The sequence below is a fragment of the Podarcis muralis genome, chromosome 5 (assembly GCF_964188315.1).
Source record: "Podarcis muralis chromosome 5, rPodMur119.hap1.1, whole genome shotgun sequence".
In the NCBI taxonomy this organism is placed as follows: Eukaryota; Metazoa; Chordata; class Lepidosauria; order Squamata; family Lacertidae; genus Podarcis; species Podarcis muralis.
This window is the reverse complement of record NC_135659.1, coordinates 26691030-26715727: the sequence shown is the minus strand read 5'-3', so window position 1 is coordinate 26715727 and position 24698 is coordinate 26691030. Positions and strand designations below refer to the sequence as shown.

The 24698-nt window shown below is 41.4% G+C and overlaps 1 protein-coding gene across 3 annotated transcripts in view; it reads left to right on the top strand.

Moving 5' to 3' along the window:
• ARHGAP29 (Rho GTPase activating protein 29) overlaps nucleotides 1-24698 on the top strand; it is a 95962-nt gene that overhangs the window by 29404 nt on the left and 41860 nt on the right. For 2 of the 3 annotated variants that reach the window (XM_028732723.2, XM_028732719.2), the window contains exons 1-2: nucleotides 8545-8789; nucleotides 11919-12262. In XM_028732723.2, the coding sequence (XP_028588556.2) occupies nucleotides 12001-12262 (262 nt within the window). In that variant the 5' untranslated portion in view covers nucleotides 8545-8789; nucleotides 11919-12000. Of the gene's footprint in view, nucleotides 1-8544; nucleotides 8790-11918; nucleotides 12263-24698 lie in introns of those variants that run through there. The other variant, XM_028732720.2, reaches the window with a different exon arrangement.

Sequence of the window (24698 nt, the reverse complement as noted above, 5' to 3'; positions counted from 1 at the left end):
TGTAAAAGGGGGGGGGGGCAACAGAGTGAGCAGAGAGGGGAGGATTTGCCTTTCGGCTTGTCCCATGTTTGTAGATTGATGTTCACTCCAGCATAGTGCAGGTGCAGGGAAAGTACACAGCCTCCAAACAATTTTGTTTTGTTTTTAATGTTCAAAATAGAGGGGCAGTGTTGTGGCTTGCTTTCTGTATTTTGTTTTTGCTTAAATGGGACAGGCTGGTTGCTTCGGTGATAATTACGTGGAAAAATAAAAGAACATCCTTTTAAAAGCGGCATAATTCACTGGGAGGTTCTCCTGCACATGTCCCATTGAAATCAATAACAGCTGTGCAGGAACTTTCTCCTGCCCATGTCAGTGGGGAAGCCGTTTCTTTGCTTGCACTAATGCTGAAGCTCCCGTTCAATGCCCTGTGCTAATATGCATCGTTAACATTTTCTACTAACAGAGCCCCATTGCTTAGATGGACTTGGAATCCCTTATCTGCTTTTGTGGAATGCAAAAACATATGAAAACCTAAGCACACACAACAGAGCACGATGCCTGTTCGGATCCGTTCCTCCGAAGAGATTTATGGACCTCTCATCTTTTCAAAAACCTTTTTGGAACAAACTGGCTGGATGTGTTGCAAACACATGTGGATGGGGTCAAATTCAACTGGATGCAATTTCATTATCCAGAAATAAATATTAAGAATGTAAGAGGAGGCCTGCTGAATGAATCAGACCGCAAGACTATCTAGTCCAGCTTGCTGCCTCCACAATAGTCAAGTAGAAGGCTTTGTGGAGGCCACAAGCAGGACATGAGTGTAACAACAGCACTCTCTCCGCCTGTGATTATCAGCATGCTGCCTCTGAATCTGGGGAGTCCGTATAACTGTAGGAGGCGTAGATCAGTCCGTCTGGACTGGGGACCATAAGTTATGAAATAAAGGTGATTTTCCTTGATCTCTATTTGTCTGTTTATCAGAATACCCCTGCTTACTTCATAACTAGTGCCTGATAGACATATTACGTGTTAAAGCTACCTAACCAAGTGGTCATTGCCACCCTATTCTGGCAGCAAATTCCATCAATGAATTATGAGTGTGAAAAAGTACTTTCCTCTAATCAAGTGAAATTCCAGATGAAATGAAGGTTTGTTTAAAGGCACTCTTTGCTAAATGTTACATTCCTTAGGACTCTTTCACTTTTAGAAAAGGAAAAAAGTATAGAATTGTATTAAAAACATATACAATTATTTTGGGTTTGGGAAACATGAACTGAAATTTGGAAAATTTGCCCCTATCAGTAACTACTTTTCTAAAACAATTTTACTGAGCTGTTACCTAAGGGAACAAGTATTGGGAGTGGGTTGCAGCAATTAAAGCCCAGAAGGCTAAACAGTTGTTTAGTGGAAGCAGGCAGAGAAAAATATGTATATACATCTACAATTCTACATAGCGGCAGTGGTTAAGTTAAGAAGAAAGAAGAGTTGGTTTAGTTAGTTGGTTTGCTTGCCTCTCTCCCTTCTCATGGGGCTGGCTGCATGCCTTCAGGCCATGCCATCACAGAGAGCATTGTCTTATTTTACACAGTTTGTGGTTGAACTGTTATTACCAGAACCAGTAGAGTGGGCTGCAGGATAGCTGAATATGAAAAAGGACTAGATAAATTCAAATAGAGGGATGAATAACTATTAGAAAGTTATAAAGATTCATCCTAGTGCATGAACGTTGTGAGATATTCATAGCTACTGCTGCTGTTGCTGCATTTCTATCTCTTCCTCTAAACCTCTATTACAGGCATGGCCAAACTTGGCCCTCCAGCTGTTTGGGGACTACAATTCCCATCATCCCTGAGCACTGGTCCTGTTAGTTAGTGGTGATGGGAGTTGTAGTCTCAAAACAGCCGGAGGGCCAAGTTTGGCCATGCCTGCTCTATTACAACATACCTGCACTGTTCAGCTCCCACCCTTCCACCTCATATCATTGGCTGGAAGGGCAGGCACAGGGTGATGATGTCATATCACAAGTTGTATAGTTGTTAAGCCTTGCAGACTCAGGACCCGCCTTTAGCTCAGCTATACATCTGGGGACCCACTTCCTATTTTCTTGCTGTGTATTTGTATGGTTGTCGTGCTGCTGCCGTCACCCACCTTAGGTCATTCTGTCATCTGGTAGCAGATCCCAACCCACCTGCTGTTATAGTGGACTTGTAAGGGCAGAGGACAGATAAAGGCAGAAAATCAGGAAGCTGAGGACCTTATGGTATTTCTGTAGTGATTTGGTGAATTCCTTTTAGCTCCACCTTGAAATTTCTCAAATACCATGTGCAGCTTTTAGCTACATTTCTGCTTCCCTACTTAGCCTCTTGTTTACTTAAGTGCCCCGACTGAAAGCTTTGCATAAAGTTCCTCATGTATCCAGATACATTCGTGGTCAAAAAGTCAGATCCAAATGGAATATTTATGAAATCCAGTAGGGCTGTCAGCACATGTCTGAAAAACTGGCAGAAATTCATAGTATTGTATGATGAAAGTTTTGCTGGATAAAGGGCGATGAGGAATGTTTTTCTGTCATCCATGTGGTGGACAGATGAGCAGTGGATTCACTTGGGCAATTATACTAACCAAAACACAGTTGGTAAGGGCATAGCTCTCGTTTCATGCCTTTCCCTTACCTCTGAAACATTGATCTTAAAAAGTAAACTTTGCAACCGGGACAAAACATCCTGGAACATGGAGGAATCTGGAGATCAGATACTGCAATTGCTGCTGAAGCCATTAGTTGTGCAAGCTCAGTTTCACAAGGATAGGGAATCAGAGGATCCCAAAACAGTACATAGCAACACAGGAAGCTTGCCTTATATTGAGTCAGACCAGGGTTTCCCAAACTTGGGCCTTGAGCTGTTGTTGGACTACAGTTCCAATCAGTCCTTAGCTAGCAGGACCAGTGGCCATGAATGATGGGAATTGTAGTCCAAAAACAGCTGGAGACCCAAGTTTGGGAAACTCTGAATCAGACCATCTACCTTAGCATTGTCTATATCAACTGGCAGATGCTCTCCAGGGTTACAGGCAGGAGACTATTCTATCTCTGCCTGGAGATGGCAGAGATTGAACCTGGGACCATGTGCTCTACCACTGACCATGGACCACACATGGAATTATTTTACATTTCTTTACTCTCACTTCATTTTGGCATTTATAGCACCAATCCATCGAATGAACCAATTTCTTTTTAATCTTTCTGCATTCGGTGCCTTTCTTTGTTCTTCCTCTAGATTTACTATTGGCAGAATTGATAGCTTGAAACTCTGTAATGGGTTTATATATTTACAAAAGCTTTATTTCTAATTTAATGTTTCTATTGCCATTTTTTTGAGAATACATTTTGTTTAAGAAATAACGCACAACGAAATGGTGCACAGAGAACATTCTCAATACAAACACGGTGTCACATAACAAAACTCAAATGTAACACGGTTGCAGGTACCGACATCCCTGGGAAGCCAGCCTAGCTGTTGGGAAAGGGGCAAGCGTTTGTTCACATAATGAAAAGAAACAAAGTCAAAGCGAAGTTACTGCCTTTTGATATGCCTCCCACAACCCTTCAATGTCGAGTCAATCGTTCTGACAGTCCCAGTTTTATTCATCCAACTATTTCAACAGGGCAGGACTGGGATTTTCCAATGGTTCGCTATTTCTGTGCATGCAGCTGCTAACAACAAGGCAATCATATTTTTTATGCATTACCCCCCCCCCCCATTCCTTTAATTTAGCGAAGAGGTATAGAGGAAAGAAAAAATGATGGATTAACTACTAAATGTTAACCTGTTGAACCTAGACCTTATTCTAGGGTCAACTATGGTTAAAATCAGCTTATACTATTTGGTTACTATGGGTTGTGAAATACAGGGGGTTTTTTGGTATTTTTTTGCTGCTAATAAGACAGTAACCATATTACTAAGTCAAACTTGGAGAAGACCGATTGAAACCAATGATCATTACTAATTTAAGTCCATTAGTTTTAATGAGTATGATTAGTCAGATATAGAAATAATCCACATTCTAACCTGCATTAGTTTTGTTCATTAACTACTAATAAATGTGCAAGGCCCATACAGGAGTGTGGCGCTAGGTTTCAAGACCAATGAGCATAGCCTTACGGAATAATGGCACATTTTGAAACTTGTGCTTTGCCTTGATTCTGAAGGCTGCAAAATACTGCATTTTTTTCTGGAAGCTGTATGCAGCCCTCTTTGCAACAGTACTCCACTGTTGTTTGTTAAGGAGGACAAAGTCTAGGGATGTCCTTGGCCTTATGGGTAAAATGAGTAACAGTTCAATGCCTTGATTTTGCAATGTTCTACTTTACCCAGGAACTATACATATTTCTTGAAATTACGAGTAAAGCAGATCATTGCAGAAGGGAGGGGAGGGGGCTTATAATGTCCGGCATATACTCAAGGGTAGCAAACACAAGTATCTTACTGCCTTTTAGGCAGTCAGCCCCACTGGTTTTAGTGCTGCTTATTCCCGGGCTGTGTGTGTGCTTAGGATTGCAAACCAAAGCAACTTGCTTGAAAGCATTTCCCACTAAAATCCATTGGAGGTTACTTCCACTTATTGGCTAGACCCAGACTTAGTCATGTTTAGAGTAAAACCACTGAAATCAGTAGGAATTCAGGTAGTTGTGGCTAACCCAATTCCCATGGATTTCAGTGGGTCTGCTCAAAGCATATGTCTAAAACTTTAAAATTTCAGAATTCCAGAAGATGCACAGGGAGTTGCTGACCAAATACAAACACACCCACAATCTCACGGTCACTATGGCTCCAATAGCAGAAACGCTTACTGATATTTTAAGGTATTTTAAAGCACCATGTACTATATAATAATAATTAATAATAATATATGATAATATTTCATAGGTCCACAAATGTTTTAGACTTTAGAGTACCTTAACCCTGATGCTCATCTCTTTACTGCATTTTTAATGCTCTTTAATGGGACCGCCTCTCCTGTTATGTCCCACAGAGGAACTAGCGGTCTTCAAACAAAAACATCCTGAAGGTCCCAGGCCACAGAGAGGTTAGGCTGGCCTCAACTAGAGCCAGGACTTTTTTTGGCTGTGGCTCCTATCTGGTGGAACGCTCTGTCACAAGAGACTAGGGCCCTGTGGGACTTGACATCTTTCCACAGGGCCTGCAAGACAGAGCTGTTCCACCAGGCCTTTTGGTCAGGGCACAGCCTGCCTCCCTCCTTTGGCAATCTTCACAGAACTTTATCCTAATGGTTGTCATCAATTTGAGGTGAATTAATTTTAATGAAATGATTTTAGAATGTTGTATTATTTTATTGTTGTTAGCCACCCTGAGCCCGGCTTCGGCTGGGGAGGGCGGGATATAAATAAAAATTATTATTATTATTATTATTATTATTATTATTATTATTATTATTTCCTGTTTTTTTAGGTACAGTATTTTAAACCATTCTGTATAATGATACCACATGGCATTTGATAGATCCTGCAGTGCCATAGAATGCCTCTGCTTTTTCAGCTGGAAAGAACCTACTGTTCAGCCCTCAGATGCCTTTCTGACTCTTCTAAAGGTTATGAGAGCATGTGTTTCCAGTAGCTCTTGGTTAAAGAGAAGCAAGTTTTCAAGAAGGCTTGTTTCAAGCAAGACTAACTGTGGAGCAATCCTCACCCATCCATCCTCCAGCGATGCGTGACCAGCATAGCCAACAAATGCTGATGTAATAGCCCCCAAAGTACAAACACTCTCTTTTATTGTTGTTAAACAGGCCCACTATTCACTGCTTAGGTGGTCAGCTTGTTCCAACCTTTGACCTTTTACCAAAGACCCATTCCATTCAACTCACACTTTCCCCCTGCATGCCTTTGCCCTCTGTCACTGACTTCTGCATTTCGGATTGCTGTATGGGGCTAGTATTTCATGGGCATCTGAGATAAACTGGACTTACAGATGAACTACTGTGTGCTTAAGATATGGCTGGATGCAAGCAATCATCTGGCTGACAAGAGGGCCCAGCTACAGCTGAACTCTTGAGCAGGGAAACGAGTGTCTTTAATTAAAGCTCACCTAGTGGAGCATATTGCTTAGCCACAGCATGAAAAGAAAATGAACGAGTGAGAAAAATCGTTAGAAGCAGACTGAAAGCAATAGGGAAAAGTTTTGAGCAAATGGCGGGTTTTGTCTGCAAGTTAGTTTTAAATTCTGCTGAGAAGTTAAACCAAATTGTTGTCTGATGCAGCAAAGCTGAAGGGTGTAAAGATTCCCCTCATGTCTCTAGCTATGCTCAGGGTGAAGAATTGCAGATTCTTGAGAGAAGACTAGGATCTTAAAAGGTATGGGTTGGTCATGGTTCAGCTTTAAGTGGAGGCAGCAAAAGCCAAAGAAGACCTACCAAAGCAACCTTACATGCTTTAAAATTAGGTGTTACGTACCACAATCATTGCTGCACCCACAGCAGGGTTAGCCAATCATACCCTAAGCCATCATACCCTAAGCTATGTTATTGAACCCCACCTCCCACTTTCCCAGATTTTTACTGGCTACCAGTTGCTACCTTTGGTCAGGCAAAATAGGGGACTGGGGGGGGGGTGGCTAAAAATTACTTTACCTAGTGCAGAAATGACTTCAGAGCAACCCATTGCAATGGCACACGGGGTTTACAGTGGTTTATTCAATAAAAAAGAACAAAAGCACTATGATTTACAACTGTATATTGCACATTGCATATATAGCTGGGACTCGCTTTCCGAGTCCAACCAACCCCCACCCTCTCTGCCCACGCAAAAGCGCTCTCTCCTGCACCAGACCCCGACAAGAGGCCCCTGCAAGCCCCCTCTTTTGCTCTCCGACCTATCGGCCACCCCCATGCCTGCAGAAAACCTGAGACCACTATAGCAGGCCCATGCACTGCAAACTCCCTCACTCTCCATGACCCACCCTCTGCCAGCACAGTTTTGAGGAGGAAGAGGAGCTTGAATACGTGAAAAAAGGCATCCCATTTGAAGTCCAAACAGGGCATGGGACAGTTTTCTCCAAAAAAGGACATTCACGTTTTTCTAGGGACGGTAGCAACCCTAGCTGGGGCTGATGAGAGTTGGAGTTGAACAACAACTGGAGAATGCCCAGTCCTACGGAAACGTTTTAGATGCTCTGCTGGTCTGTCAGCTGTGAATCAAAATATGGCACAATGGGTTGTCCAAAGTGTGTCGTGTCATAAGGAACAGACATGCCATACTTTAATGCTATATAATGTGGTGGTGCTTTGTTTCTGTAGATAACATGCATTCAAATGCACATACAGTATTGTACTGTATTTGCTGTTTTGCTTGAACAGATGTCCAGGCTAGCTAGCTTCCCATGTGCCAGCATTACTATGAAGCCTGGCAACTCACGAAGGGTTCAGCTACTGTGTCGAATTACATTTCTGGCAGCACCTATATCATTTCCTGGATTATCCTCCTACCCCAACCTATGCCATCCCTGCAAATACACATGTTGAGTCTCCTCTGGCATGGCAGCAGTAAGAAAACAGAAGCCATCGGACTTGAGGGGAGGGCTGTAGCTCAGTGGCAGAGCATCTGCCTTGCATGCAGAACGCCCCACATTCAGTCTCTGGCATCTCCAAGTAGGACTGGGTGGGACTTGCTGCCTGAAACACCCAGAGAGCTGCTGCCAGTCAATGTAAGGTAAAGGACCCCTGGACAGTTGTCCAGTCAAAGGTGACTATGGGGTTGTGGCGCTCATCTCGCTTCTAGGCCGAGGGAGCCAGCATCTGTCCGCAGACAGCTTTCCGGCTCATGTGGCCATGACTAAACCGCTTCTGGTGCAACGGGACACCGTGGCGAGTGCCAGAGTGCCAGGAAACGCTGTTTACAGTAGACAGTACTGAACTAGGCAGTCCTAATGGTGAGACCCAGTACAGTATAGACCAGGCAGCTTCATTCCTACTTATGTCAGGCCCTCCTGTTAGGCAGAGTGAAGCAAGCCACCCGATTGTGTGTGTCCTGTCCTGAAGAGGCAGGAAAGTCTGTAGCTTATCAACACTAGCAGGATAGATATCAACATAAATACATACATACATACATACATACATACATACATAAATAAATAAATAAATAAATGACCTACAACCCTAAAGGCCTCCAAAATTCAAACGGGACCGAGATTTATCCAAGGCATGTGCCAGAATATGGGGTCTCTCCCTGGTCAAATGGAGCCAATGGAGCGCGTGGTGGCTTTTTTTTCTTTTCTTCCTCCCTCCACCTCCTAACAAGAAGAGCAAATTTGAACACAGCACCAGCCGGGCGTTCGCGCTCACACGTGGGTGAGGCCGAGCGAAGCCCCCTCTCCCTCCCCTTCCCGAAAAAGCCCCTCGCGCCTTCTTCGCTGGTACCTGCTGCCCGATTAGCATAAGCCACGCCCCCGGTCGCGCTTAGCCGCCCAATGGGAGGCGGCGCTTGGAGAGCGGGGCGGAGGAGGAGGGCACATGCGAGAGCTACGGCGCGGGGCGGGGCCTTGGGAGCGGTTGTGTTGTGCGGGTGGCGGCGTTGGCCAGTCTAGCAGCGAGCAGCGTGTGTGTGAGCGAGCGAGCTGAAGAGACAGAGAGAGTTCAGCAGGCGGAGGGGATGCGGCGGCCGCTGCTGATGCCGCTGCTGCTCCTCCTCCTCCTCGCGCCCGGGGATTCGGAGCCGCCGGCAGCGACCTGGCGACGCCTCTGAGAGCCGCCTTCGCGTCTCCCCCCACCTCAGCTTTTCCTCTCAAGTTTGCCGGGTAAGGAGGACGGGCGGTTTCGGCTGAGGGGGAGCGCGCGACGGGGATTGGGTCGGCTGCCAATGTCTGTCAGTTCTCCCTCCCTCCCCTTCCCCTGAGGGGGGTGTGTGTGTGTTTTATTTTTCTCCTCAGGGCGCTCCGTCCCCACATGCAGTGAGGCAGGAGAGGGAGGGAGAGTCTATGAGGGGTGAGGAGAGGAGGTTTCTCACGCCGCCGCTTCTTTTCTCCCCCTTCCCAAACTCTCCAGTCAGGCTCCGAGTTCGCTTTTCTGGGGGTTGTGTTACACACACACAGACACCCCGCCACACCACACCCCGCTCTTGACAATTTCCTTTTTCTCTCCCCGCCCTCGTTTCGGGTGCGTGTTTCCACACCAGCCACACTAGCCAGTTCCTCACCCCTCAAATCTCTGCCCTCCCCCCACCCACTCTGCCCTATTTTACACCACGTAGTTTGCTCAGTTACTATTTAGTTACAGCCAGCCCCGCTCACTCTCTCTTTCACTCTCCCCCCCCCCCCGCGCGCCCCGTGTGTGTTTTGTAGCCGGAGCGTCGTCTCCTTTCGATTGTATTTAAATCCTGGGCATGGACAGCAGCAGCGGGAGGAGGAGGTGGACGTGCGATTTGGCAGCTGTGGCTGCTCAGGCATGGGCCGGTGAAAGGGGGCCCTGGACTGCCTTTTGCAGCTGGGTGGAGCGGTGCGCAAGGGGGGGGGGAGTGAGAGTGAGAGATTGCGGTCGCGCGCGCGCGCACCCCCGCCCGCGCCTGGCCAGGAATGCCAGATATTCCTTTGAAAGGGGTGGGGGCGCTCGGGCGCCTCCCTTGCTAAAAACGGGTGGGTTTATATGTTTCCAACTGCTCATACAATATGCTTGTCAACAATTATTCAGTTTAGTTTTTCTCCCCCTTTCTATTGGCTGTAACTTGCCTTGCCCTGATGAGGGAAACTTTTGCTGCTGCTTCCCGTCCTCTTCCCACTCACCCACCCCCCAATATGTCCACTAGTAACTCTGGGCATGGTTATGAGAACTGGGCAGCCGTATTGTATGCATTTGGTTTGGAGTCAGACCACTGTAGCCTGCAGGGCTGATTTATGCATGAACATGCATAGAGGGTTGACCCCAATAATAATTTAGGGACGTTATAGGTTGTTGGGGGAATGTAGGGACTTGCTTTCCTTCTTTTGGTGCAATTAAATATATATTGTCAAGGGTGAAGCTGTGCTCTTCTCTGATAAAGTATAAGGGAGTAATTCAAGAGTATATGTATTTAATCTTAAAACATCTAGATGAAAGTTTTACGGAAAATCCATATCTCAAAATAATATATGATGTAATAGTTGCAAGTAAGTCCTGAAAGCCTAGCTGTTCATGGAAATGTTATTTAATATGCAGTGTGCAGTTGACACCGTAAGATTCTAAAACAAGTGCATATATTCAAAACTAAATAGTTGAATAGTTGTCATCTTTTTAAGTGTTTGGGGTGAGAGTGAGCTCCAGATAACAAGCCTGTGATGAAGCATTTTAAACGCTTTAAGATGAGAATGATCCTTAATGCAGCTTGTCAGGGCTCCAAAATACAAAACCACAAGACTTCTCTGTGTGTAGCAAGTTCTGCTTGTCACACTACTAGTCATTATGTTTTAAGAGAAGGAAATGGTTAAGTGGAAGGGTAAGATTGCAGAACAACTCTGCATATGGCAACTTTGGAAGGTTGCACAAAGCTTTTGCATAACAGTTTAAAGGGAACTTCTCCTAGTATGATCTTCTTTCCATAGGGTTCAGTGAACCAGGTTACATTGTTGACATGGTTGGTTTTCATAATTTGTGACCGCTTCTCAGTGTGTATTATCATGTAGTATCATGCATGTTGCTTTAAAACAAAGACTAAGTAGTTGCAGGTATGTTTATATGAAATGCTTAGGGGAAGTGGTCAGTTATCTGGCTTGGTCCTGCTTAAAACTATTGACTGTAAAAGGTCTGGAATTCAGATTTAACCCTAATTTCTTGTTTAATTATTTCTCCAGTAATTAATGAAAGTCATTTGTGAACCCAAACTGATAGGTGTTTTTCTGCCAAATCACAGTTTCAAGTATTGCTTGCTTTGTAAAGCTGTGGGAGAGGCATAGATTACAGCAAAAGTGTTTGATCAAGTTAATGTGTTTTATAATCGGCTATTGACAAACCAAATCATCTCTTCAAAAAGCAACTGAGATTTATAAATCACTTTATATTTCAAAAATAAAAAGTTGCTTTTAAAAGCAGTAGTATTTCATCTTGCGTTTTTAACAGTATCTAGGTGTTCTGGGGAGAAAATTGGATTTAATTGATTGTGACATAGAAATTGATTAATTGAAACTTGTGTAAATGTCCTCAAAGATTTGGTTTAAAGATTTAAATATTACAATTTTTCTATGTGAAATACACAATTTCTTATTACTATAACTCCTTCACATTATTATCATTTTAATATTGACATGAGAATACGTTACCCATATCATGTACCTGCTAAAACTTCCACTTTGGCCAGTGCTCATGCTTCCATGAAATATGCAATCATTGCTATCTGCAGTTTTTCTATAGCATATATAGGGTGTGAAAACAGGATTTGCCTTATATATCAACTTTTTTCACAGATGCAAAATGTGAATCTGTAGTGCATACATCTTAGAGTTGTAGCAGGTGAAGTAACCTAACTTGTTTTGGTGGTGAAATGCATTGAAATGTGTATTTCAGTACTAAAGATGCAGGATTTTTTTTAAAAAATAAAATACACACACACCTTTAATTCTGGTGATACTGTGCTCCCCATATCTTTGAAAAGTTTTGAAATCAAGTTCCTTTGTGCTTTGGTATACAGCTTCAAATCTGGAAATGGCTTGATAAGAGTAGCACATTTTAAGATAATGCAGTGTGGAGTATATTTTCAAATACATACTACTGCTACTACTAATATTCTTTAGTAATTTTAAGAGTTTGTATGTGGGCTGTGTATGTTGAGTATGTGGGATTGTACTAATAGAATAACATTTTTAATATGAAAAAGGTATATTCAACAACAGCATTTAAATAATGTATTCCTGTTCTCTTTTCAACTGACTCATATTTGTTTCTGTTTTTTCTTCCCTCAGGACACTATTTTGCTTGGCAGATGGACCATAAGCAACACTGAATGTTAACTCTGGAAATTTCATAAGCTCTGCAGTGGCTGGGATGTTGCGACAGAACGGTGGTGGCAACAAGCGTGGTTTAGGATTAAGTAAACTGTCTACCTCCAATTTCTTCACCATCTCTAATTCAGGAACCTGGGGGATGGGGCGCAGCACCAAGAGCAGTTCTTTGAGCAGCATTAGCTCCAACTCAGACTGCTATGACAGCACTATTGTGGACCCAGAGTACATCATGCAACTGGTGAATGATGTCAGGAAATTTGCAGATGTTCTACTTTATTTGAAAGAAGCCATTCTTTCAGAAGGTGTGTCAGCTGCTTCTCAATAACTCCCAATAGTTTGAAATGTATTTTTGTAGCTAATTTCTTACTTGCTAGCATATGAGCAAAGAAATGTTTAGAAGGAACAGTGGTTGTCTTCTCTTGAGTATATTTTGCGGTATACAGGAAGTTGTGGTTTTTACTTTGCTAACTTCCTCTGTGAAACATTGAGCAAGTTGTTTTGTAAATGGGCACATCATAAACAAAATTAAACTTCCCTTTTTAAAAAAAGAAACCTTTAAAAATTGGCATCTGGTAAAAATGGAAAAATGTTTAGACTCACAGACTTCTTTTGAGATAGATTTTTTTTTCTTGAGGGCGTAGTGGCACCATCGTTTGTTAAGCAGTGGCGAAAAGACTGGTGACAGTGTTGTAGCTTTGGATTTCCTGATTAAGCAGCAGAGGTTTGGACTAGATGGCTTGCAAGGCCCCATTAAATTCTTAGGATTCTGTTTCATCCCTCTGAGCTAAATTATGCCAATCTTGCCATTGTTTTGGTGGATAGAGAAAGATACTTCCATTCTTCTTTGAATTCTGATGTAAATGGGTAAGAAGCAAGCTGATTATACTTGCTCTACTGGTGATGTACAGTAGTATGATTAAGACTAGGGAAGGGGAAACCTTTTCATCTGCAGATCCACATTTCCTTTTGGTCAGCTTTCTTGGGGCCATTTCTATTGATAGGTGGAGCAAGAGGCAAAAATGTGTGAAGCAATACCGTTGAACAGTTTGCTAGTTTCTTCGCACCCGCACATCCCCCTCCATCTAGGCAAGCAAGAAACATTATTGGAGTTCCATGAACACATTCCAGCCCTGTAAAAACACCAAATGAGGGTGCAAAACAGGGCTGGGGAGGTTTGTGTGACCTGGCGAAAGTTTTTCTTACAAAATACATTTAGAAGAAATTCATAGCCTATTTCAGGAGAATGCTTAAACAGTTGCTCTGTAAAATGAGTGAAGTAGGTCAGAGTAGCGCTTACTTGAAATGAGGGGGGAAATCCAACAGGAATAAATATAATTTATAATATCGCAGATGTTGAAACTTTCAAGTGGGGATACTGTTTCTTCATTGTATCCTCTGCGGAGTAAGAACTGAATCCTTCAGACAAGTACTTTTCAGTACTTAATGGAACATAATATACATAATATAGGTAAATAAGAAGCTGGTACCAGCTAACCTGGCATGAATTCCTTTCTAGGAATATTTTCTTTCTTTCTTTGTAGTAGATTCAAAGCGAGCATTGTGCTTTATAGACCTGTACCTTAGCAGAATAAATTTCTGAGAAGATCTGCCAAATGCCCAGTGAGATTGCTTTTGAGCAACAATGATACATTTTCCTCACTTCTTATGCTGCTGTCAACAAATCAACAAGAAGTGTGCCCTTATTCTTTTGTTTGAATTCAAAAGTCCCACTTTCTTGCCAATGTATTATAGCAGTTTTGCTTCATCCAAGTGAATTAAGTATATTTATCCTTCTGCTTTTAAAATCAGAACTTTTCTAAGCTTTACATCTTAAAGGAACACAATGCCATCATACCTATACATGGGCTTTGTTGCAGAATCAGCAAACAACTCTATCCCATTGTGCCGAGAGCAAGATCTAGATTGTTAGGCATCAGTGAGATCTAAACAAAACACTATGAGTATGAAACTTGTTTCTGTGCATTAAGACTTATTTCCTAACAGTTTCCCCCCACTTTTTTTAGGATGTCTGAGCTTCTGTTAATCAGCATACAGATCTCCATTTAGGAGACTTCTGTGCTTTAGGGAAAATAGTGCTGTCAAAAGGAATTCTCTGTGTTGTATCCTAAAGCAGCATTTATACCAATAACATAGTCTGGACATAAGAGTCATGGTACTAAAATGTAAACACAGAAGATTTGTAGCCTCCTAGAAAATTTAAATGAGAAAATGCATGCTCCTGTGCTTGTAGGTTTTTAACTTCAAGTTTGTGTTTCTGTGCCTTTATGTGAAGGGCAGCTTTGGTTGTGAGCCCTACTTGTACATGCCTGTGCAGTGCCAACAGATAAATATTCCAAAACAGATTGAATTTCCTGCTTGGTCCAGTAATGGTGTGAATTTGGTTGTAAAATAAGGTGTGAAATTATTTGGATTGGAGATACTGAAATGGGGGGCTGCAAGAATTCAAAGTGAGGGTTGCTGAATGTCTTGCTTACTTCATCTTTTTGCCCCACTCCTTTGCATAACTTCCATAGACAGAAGAAGAAGGTGATGTGGAAGTACTGATAAATTCTGCTGGCCATTGCCTCTGAACTCATAATGTTGATGTTTGGCCTCAAATAAAGAATGCAGCCTGTGCGTCCCCTCTTGAGTTTGGCTCTGGCAGATCAGTACAAATGATAGCTAGGCATTACTTAGTGAACATGGACCAAATTTTCCTAGTCACCCAAACCTTTTAGCTGTATGGCTTTTGATTTTGATGGAGTTTGAGGATTTGGTGGGAGTTCCATTCTTTCAGTAAGTACAAGTTGTCACTAAAAGGTAAAGGTACCCCTGCCCGTACGGGCCAGTCGTGTCCGACTCTAGGGTTGTGCGCTCATCTCACTTAAGAGGCCGGGAGCCAGTGCTGTTCGAAGACACTTCCGGGTCACGTGGCCCGCGTGACGAAGCTGCTCTGGCGAGCCAGCACCAGCGCAGCACACAGAAATGCCGTTTACCTTCCCGCCATAAAGCGATACCTATTTATCTACTTGCACTTAGAGGTGCTTTCGAACTGCTAGGTGGGCAGGAGCTGGGACCGAAAGACGGGAGCTCACCCCGCCGCAGGGATTCGAACCGCCGACCATACGATTGGCAAGTCCTAGGCACTGAGGTTTTACCCACAGCGCCACCCGCGTCCCTACAAGTTGTCACTACTACTGCCTAATTGCCATCCTTGGTTGTATATGTTCACACAGGCTATAGATAGGCAGAATAGGATTCCGACTCAGTTGCTTTGATACGGGCGTGTTGTGGATCATGTTGTGGATAGTGAAAGTGAAGAATACTTTGGAGGGTGGTGTGTGTTGCCATAGACTTCGCAGCCTTGCTGTTTTGTGATGTAAAATTGAGCATATGTGGTGGTCATATTTAACACATACTACATAAGGTATGATTTTGAACAATGTTGTTTGGCTTGGTGATCTATATTGTAGAGGCATGGAATTGTTTGAAACTCCACTCACTCCTTTTTCCACCATACTGATTAATGTCCAAATAGCTCAAAACCAGTTACTAATGTTGAAGTTGAAATTAATAGGTGGGCTTAATAATACAAACAAGGAAATGCCAATTTATGAATGGAAATGCCAGTTTATGAATGTGGATTCATAAATGACAGTATTCCCTGAAACTTGAAATAAAATACTCCTAAATTTGTTTTAGTTGCATTTGTATCCCACCCTTCTGCCAGGAAGCTCAGAACAAGTTGTAGTTGGGTCAGGTAAATTTGGAGCAGGATATAGTTATTCTATTTGATTAAAACCACCTTATGAACTTTATAGCTAAACAGAGCTTTGCCCATATCCATGGCTAATATTCTGGTCAATTCATGTCACTGCTGCTAAATGTGAGGGCTCTTGAATAGATTGAGCCATTTGAGAAAGGAAATAATTGAGTAGTAGTGGAAGAACAGGGAGTTATTGTGCTTTTAACCATTAACCTTTAAAGATTTAATGGTTTTTAATTAAGCTTTTAATCTAGTGACATTTTCAGCTAAAACTTATATGCTGTTAGGATTTTAGTATGGAGCAGGTTAAAGCTCTTAAAGTAATTACATTGAAAGTTCCTAAAATTTTAGCATCATCTTCAGAGCATGGGGTATGCAAGTAGATTCAATTAATTTATATGCTGATCAATATGTTTCTATCATGGTCATTTTGTCAGCATTGTGCATTTATTTGGTTAACTTAATATGCATCACTAAAAAAGGTAAAATCACTGATCACTCTGCTTCAATGTGAACTGGTACACAGCGCTAAACCAGGGTTTATTAAACTATGGTTTATCAAACCCTTATTTGTTTCTTAGTAAACAAACCAGAGTTAAGCTATCAAAAAAGCACAAAACTGAAACAGTAGTTTGTTGGCTTATGAATCTTGGTTTGTTTTAATTATGGTTTTGCATAACATGAACATATAACCCTTCCTTAATAACCAAGGTTTGTTCGGGCACCTGACACCCAGACACACACCAAGGATACAAAGGAATGTGGTAAGAGCTGCTTGGAAATAATTCAAATTTAAGAGAAACAAGCCATGGGTAGTTTTTTCATTTGCTGGAAAACTTACTGGATAAACTTGTGGTTTGTTCATTAAACCTTGGTTTGCGTTATGTGTGAACCAGGTCATTTCTGTTTAACAAAGTACTCCTATTCTCCAGTGACTCTGTAGCCATGGCATTGGTGATATGACCTGAAACAACCGTGGCTCAGTGACAGAGCATCTGCTTTGCATGCAGAAGGACCTAGGTTCAATCTCCTGCATTGCTAGGTATAGCTTGGAATGTCCCTAATCTGAAACTATGGAGATCTGCTGGCAGTCAGCATAAACAAATCTGAACTCAGTGGATCAATAGCCTGATTCAGTATAAGACAGCTTCTAAGGATGAGGGGAAACCCCAGGTTATCAAAATCTTTGAAGCTGTGTGGAACCTGACCTCAGGTTTGGGGGGTGGGGGTGGGGGGTGGCATAATTGGGCCACAGTGAAGAATTAAAGCAAGGGAAAAGAAAGTGTCTATGTCCTGATCTGTAGGTCTATATGCTCATTGTTGGAGGATTCCTGCTCCCATCCCTTCTCACTATGTGCTTTTAAACTGTGTTTTTTAAGAGTTGTTTCCTCTAGGGTGTAGTGTATGCCTGTGAATTTCCTCCACAGAAGTACCAAGCATAGTATTGCCTCTCCAAGAGAATGTAATTACAAATAAAAAAGCAAATTAACACTTTTCTCACAACCAATAATTATAAAACAATGTGGTAAAACTACAGCTCTGTAATTCATCAAATCATATTTTATGTAATGGTCACAGACTTCTAGGTTATCAGTAAACCAGACACCCACCAGTATCATAAGGACTTTTACATGGTATGGTTTGGGTGAATATCATTATAGGTGCTTCAGCTAGTATAATATCTGGAAAGCTCTCTTTAGGGGTTGATTATGCTGAGTAGGACACAGACACTGAATTACAGATACTTAGAATTCCAAATTGAAAAACAGAGTGTTGTGCAATCTAGAGTTTAGTGAATATATAAAGCTCTGAATCATAGAATTGTAGAGTTGGAAAGGACCCTGAGGGTCATTTAGTCCAACCCCCTGCAATGCAGAAATCTAATCAAATCGGTGCTGGGTATGAAATTAATTCTGTGGCTCCTCTGATACATTGGGTGATTATTATTAAGGACAGGGTACCACTCCAAGACTAAAATTCACCTGACCATTGGACCACTTGGTATTGTTGCATGTGCTTTCTGTATGTGTGGCTGGCTCTGTACAGCTACCATTATGTGCTTTATTAAATTTCTTGAATACTGCTAGGAGTGGATAAAGTCATTTCTGCATGTGACTGAATTGCAAGAAGCAACCACAAGTTCCAATGACTCTGAAAATTGCTCCATTATGTATCCCATGAGTTCTGTCCTTCAGACCTTTTGATAACTAGTAAGTGAAGACTTCTGAATATTTCTTCAATTCCTGTAGCTCTCTTATGGTGCTTGAAGCTTTATTTCTGAAGCTTTATTTATTTTATTTATTTATGTCTGTGTCTTTAAGGTAACGTGGGGCATCCCACACATGCTTCCTTGACAGAGGGAAACTCCAAGCCAAAGGAATTTTATTTATATATCCAGCACCTGCAAATATGGTTACAGTGGTAACCATAAACCTAAGTTTGGTGATCACTAGGGAGAACATCTAAATATACTTTCTTATTAGATTAACATGTTGGAAAATAACTCTGAACAGTTCTGAGAGATTGATTATGCCTCTTTCAAAAATACTATCGGGCTAGACTGAGATTCTGCAATAGTGTGGCGCATACAAGGCTTGGCAAAATACCTGCACATCCTTCCCAGCAAGCCTCTGTAAAAACCCAGGCAAAATTACCTGGCAAAAGAACCTCACTGCAAGTGGAAAAAGAAACATGAGTGTCAAGCCATTGTGGCTGCTAGAAAAAATGTTTGCCAGCGAACGTTTGGGGATCTCTGGTAGGGGATTATTTGGGAATGCATTTTAAGTTGATGTAGATTTAGGTAAAAATATCAGTGTTAGCCTCAAGTGTTGAAGGCCCACATTCTCCGTATTCAGATAATTTCAAGAGTATATTGAATAATATAGCTATGTTTAACTGGCTCAGATTAAATCTATGTACTATCAAAATTACCTGCAAAATCCATGCAGTAAATGATAGCTTAGAGTTCCAATTAACTTTTAAGTCTAACGATCTAGCTGACTTAAATTGTGACCACCTCCCCTTCCCCCAATCGCATACTCTGCATTCCTTCTGAACAAATGTTCACTTGTTGCTATAGTGTCAAAGATCAACAGTTGGTAGGGGTATGTTTCATGAGCAAGTGTAGTTAAGCATTTAAACTCAACTCCTGTGGAACTTTTAATACATTTTTAACTTAAAATGTATTCTAGAATAGTATTATTAATGCAAGAAACTTTATGTTAGCAGTGTTTTGACTCATTCCTATTTTCAGTTTTACACCATTCCCTTTACTTTTTTCAAAAGATGCATGAAGAAGCATTGAAAATTACTCTTATTCAAAATGCCATATTTTTAGCTTTCAGAATTTGTCAGAATTTTTAAAAAAAATCTGAAACTGGTACACTCTGAGGCTTTTTAACAAAATGTGGCACTTGGGAGACTTCTGTAATTTAGTAAAACAATTTCCTTAGGAATATTACATTCCTGTATGTATACATATATTAAAGCCTGTATTAATTTTAAAATGCTGTTCGCCACCATTCATGCAAACAGATCCCAGGGACCTGTGTAGAACTTAGCATCTAAGGTATGTTTTATGCAGTTTTTTGAGTGAATAATTAAGGGTGGTGAGTAATCTCTCTAAAATTTGATTGTATAGCTGTTAGCATTGTCTTCCAATATAGGAACATCCTATAGGATCAGCAGGCAGGGGTGGGACTGGCGTGCGTCCTGGGGGTGTGGCGCACATCCTGTGGGCGTGGAGCCCAGCGCAGGTGGGCAGGAGCGATGGCACCCCACCGGGGTCGCACTGCTGGGGGCGGTGCGCTCCCCCCGCACTCTTCTTCCTCTGCCAGTGTATAGGAACATCCATTTAGCTTGGGTAAACCCCTATTAAACTCAGTGAGAGGTACTTGAGTAGCCTCACAGGATTTTGCTATTAGGGAAGAAGAAGGGTGAAGCAAAATGCTTTCAGGAAGAACTTTTAAGTACATGCTTATCTTGCCCATTGAAACCGGTTTGATTTGGAAGTGCTTCATTTTACTTAGATTATACCTTCGAGTTTTGAATACTGGAAATTGGGTGAAATCTTCTTTGACTCTCACTCATTTTTATTACTGTCTAACATTAATTCAAAGGACGTGTAATAACTTGGAACACTTCCATCTTGGTGCTCCTTCATTAAAACTATAAGTAGGTAGATCTAGTATGTGGTGTTACTGTGTACTCAACCTGACACTCACCATGCAGCTGTTTCCTCAAATTAGGAAACATTACTTGGATAAATATTTGGGCTGGCATTTCATGTCAACAGTAAGCTGAGTAGGAGATAATTTACTATATATAATTTTTGTGGCATTACATGCCTTCAAAATAGGATAAGATATAACTCATCTAGAGCACCAGTGATGACTATTCCATTCCACTAGTTAACTGTCCCTGGGAAGACTTGCAGTGGTATGCAAAACTTAAATATATGCCGTCAGTAATAGGCCAGCCATATGTAGAGTGATACTATAAAGCACCTCTTAAGTTTACTGAGTATCACAATGTAAATCTGCATTTTGTTCAGGAAGATTAATTATACCAAATACAGCAGCTAAATGTTGTTTTAGTAACCTGTAGTTGCACCTGTTCATGTTTTATGTGAGAAATATTATCATATAATATCATATAATATTGTGTTAACTTTACACCAGCCTAGGTGTGTGAAAGCAGTTTCTAAATAAATGAGTAAAGAATTAAATGGTGGTTTTCAGCCATATGCTGTAATATTACTGAAAGTCCACCTGAATGTTTTTCATTTAGACAGTTTCATCCAGGAGGTTCTTTACATTAAAACCTCCGTTGTGGATGTTATTTAGCTGTTAAATATTACAATGAATCTGGAAAACTCTTTGCAGATGGAAAGCTGTTATGAAGGGGATTCATTTTTAAAAATTAAGTAAAGTGCTAAAGGAGGCACTTTCCTGTGGGTTTATCGCATGGTGCATCTGTAAAGCCTGTAGCCACCTGGTCAGGACCAATCAAGTGAGTCTTTCCCACAGAACTGGCACCCTGCCACAGCTTTGTTTTTAGATATTGCAGGAGTGCTGTGTGATAAGCCTAGAGAAAAACTTGTCTTGCAGTACTCCACAGTTGTTTTTTAAACGGTGCTTTGTGAGTGTAAAGTTCGGGAAAGAAGTGGACCTCATGTCTTGCCTTTCAATAAAATTTGATGGTTCTTTACATAGCATTTGGAGATGCCTCTCACCACTTGGTCTAACACTTAGCTTACTTAAAAGCATACTGTGTGTTATCTTGCTGCTGGAAAGATTGTTACAATTTGGGGGAACTGGTACACTATCAAACAGGAGCAGTGTTATGTTTTTACAATTAAAATTTTAAAATAAATTCTCTTACAAGTTCTTGGGATTTGGTGGGATACACATTTTTAAAGACAGCCTTAAATTTGAGTCCTCAAAGTTGAGATACTTCAAGTTAGCATACAGCCATCAAGTTAAAGGTAAAGGTACCCCTGCCCGTACGGGCCAGTCTTGACAGACTCTGGGGTTGTGCGCCCATCTCACTCAAGAGGCCGGGGGCCAGCGCTGTCCGGAGACACTTCCGGGTCACGTGGCCAGCGTGACAAAGCTGCATCTGGCAAGCCAGCGCAGCACACGGAACGCCGTTTACCTTCCCGCTGGTAAGCGGTCCCTATTTATCTACCGTATTTTTTGCTCTATAAGACTCACTTTTTCCCTCCTAAAAAGTAAGGGGAAATTTGTGTGCGTGTTATGGAGCGAATGCAGGCTGCGCAGCTATCCCAGAAGCCAGAACAGCAAGAGGGATTGCTGCTTTCACTGCGCAGCGGTCCCTCTTGCTGTTCTGGCTTCTGACATTCAGAATATTTTTTTTTCTTGTTTTCCTCCTCCAAAAACTAGGTGCGTCTTGTGGTATGGTGCATCTTATAGAGCGAAAAATACGGTACTTGCACCCGGGGGTGCTTTCGAACTGCTAGGTTGGCAGGCGCTGGGACCGAGCAGCGGGAGCGCACCCCGCCGCGGGGATTCGAACCGCCAACCTTTCGATCGGCAAGCCCTAGGTGCTGAGGCTTTTACCCACAGTGTCACCCGCGTCCCTGCCATCAAGTTAGAATAGTGTTATTTTAGAATTTTGCTGCTTGAAGTCTCAAGAAGTTCTTCCCTACTTGTCCTTCAGCTGGCAGGTGAAGGATTTTCTTATTTCTGAAGGCTTTTAGGAACTATCTATTTCCAAGGAAAGGGCTGGTGCTGTGATTTTATTATAGTTGCTATTATCTGTATTTTAGTAGATCTTTTTATATATATTGTTTAATTTTATTAGTGTTTAATTAGTTTTAAATGATCTTTTAAAATGTTTTTAGCTGTTTGTTTTATCTGTAAGCTGCCTTGAGTTCCAGTCTGGAGAAAAAGGTGAGAGATAGATAAGATAGATACCTCACAATGTGATTTGCTTAGTGATATCTGTGGAGCAAACTACATGTTACAAATGTGGGTGACTAGCCTGAGGCTGCTGCTTCAAAAAGAGAAACAAACCAGGAAGGCACAGTTCACCATTGTTTCCTGTTTTGTGAAAATTATAGATTATAATTAATTAATTCCAGACAAGCTGAGATCTGGAGGCCACGTTTAAGCCATGTTTTCCCACTTGTGTGAAAGAAAGTTCAAAGTGGTTGTGCACAAATGTGTGAAGCTCTGGTTTATAAAGCACCAAAATGCACAGAGCAGGTCAAGAACACAGCATTGTTTTACCTGAAATGGGATTGTTAGCCAATTGTCAGCCAATCCAATCATGCTTTGAATATGAAAATAGTAATAGGTCAATTAGTTTGAAACTTCTTAATGAAACTTCAGATATCATAGTTATTATGCCTTTGGACCATTTGCTGCATATAAAAAGTCAGAAGTGTTGTTAAAAATAAAGCATTATGCATAGACCCTGAAAGTTTTTGCTGCAAAGTAGTAAGTAGAAAAAGCCTTTTAGGCAGGTTAAGGCAACCCCCTCAGGTAGCAAATGTTGGCATATTCACAAGTGGCCTCAAATTTTCATTTATTTGGTTTGTTCTTATCAGCGTTATATTTTCTGCTGCAGGCAGCAAAATATCTTGGGCTACCTCTGTAGTAAGATACTACTTAAGGTTGACAAAGCAAAGTCCACCTCTTTATTAACACTCTGTAATCCCATAATCCTTGCTTTGTGTGGTCTTTGCTTAGGTAGACTGGAAGAGATAGCCTTTTCATTTATTCAGTTGCTTAGAAAATGGGAAAGTATAGGACAGGTTAGAATGCTGAAAAAATCAAATATTAATTTCAAACATTAATTTTGACACACACACACGTGTGTGTGTATGTGTGTTGTGACTTGATTCTTTTTCTACTTTACCTTGTATTTAACTTTTGAATACTATGTTGAGTTTGAAAGTAGATGTTTTTTTTAAAAAATATTTAATAACAATTATAGCTCCTCATTAACAATTTATGTAGTAATGTTGTTGGGCATATACATATGTTTTTGTTGAGGGTGTGTGTGTGTGTGTGTGTGTGTGTACACGTACACACACACACACACACACACACACACACACAATAACTTTGGCCATGATCCAGATTACAATGCAGTACTTTTTAAGGGAGCCCTTAAAAAGGTATTTCTGAAGACTGAATTTACTCTAGATGGCTTCCCAATGTGGCACAAAGGGCTGTTTGGGGAGGAAAATCAACAACCTCCTCTCCAGCAAGAAGAAGTTTTTTCTGCTGGCATCTACTGTTCTTTAGATCCCATTCTCAATTTTTTAAAGGATTCAATGTAGCTGAAGACCCGAATTTCTGGCAATAAGTTCTGTGGGTGAAAAGTGAACATATGGTTAGCTGTACCGTTTTGAAAGCAATGGAGCTTTGTATTTACTTTTAAAAAGAGCACCACCTATCTAAATCTGGCACTGGGAGTCAGATTTTTGTGACTCTGAAGTTTAATGTTGGCCATGAGACCAACTAGTGTTTCTGGATTTTGGCAGCCTTTTGATAAAACAGGTTAATACTTGAAAACCTTAACCTATTCAGTAGAGCTTTTTTTTTCTTTTTCTTGAAAGCAAGTAGCAGTTCAAAGTCTAAATAAGCTGTTCAAAAATAGTAAGAGTACAAGCCTGCCCACAGAGGACACCCTACATACATGAATATACAGCAGTTGGGGCTATTGGGGTCAGTGGGAGGGAGATCTGTAAACTTCTGTGTCCCCATACAGCCCTTCTCTGCTTGCTGCATGGTCTGGTGGATCAATAACTTATATCAAGGTGAGAGAGAGAGAGGATTGGATGAAGATACTGAAGACATGTACAGACCTCTCATTCACCCTGATGGATTGCTGTGCTTCATGTGCTTCCTTAGGGAGAGAAAAACAGGACTCTGAAATCTTGGAAATGCTGTATGCATAACTGACTGAATTGTATTATAAGTTGTTGGCTAAAAAAATATATAAAATGCAACGGTGTTATACTATATGACAGTTGATGACTGACTACCGTTGTGTGGTGCCGATAATACTATAAAAATGTGAGTGAAGAACTGTGAGGAAATGCAAACTGCTTACAGTTTGAACGTGGATAGCTACTTAAATAAGCTTTGTTCCCTAATGAAGCTTCAAAATGGCTTTCTGTTTCTTTTGCATTAGAATTTCTGAACACTCCACATCAGGTAAACAAAATTCCAGAAATCACTCCTTGGTAATAGCACTCATTTTTAAAAGCCTAATTTTAGTGAGAAGTTGCTAAATCAGATATTATATTGCTTAGCTTGCCTAAATGCATCTGGGTTGGATGAGACTGGAATATTAAGGCATATAAAATTCAAGAAGTTAAAGGAATGAGGCATAGAACATTTTGAAATAGATTGATGAAAAGCAGCATTGTGGCAGTGCTTCCTCCCCAGTGGAGAGTTGCTCCATAAATTTAAATGTGAATGTGGAAGAACTGGCTT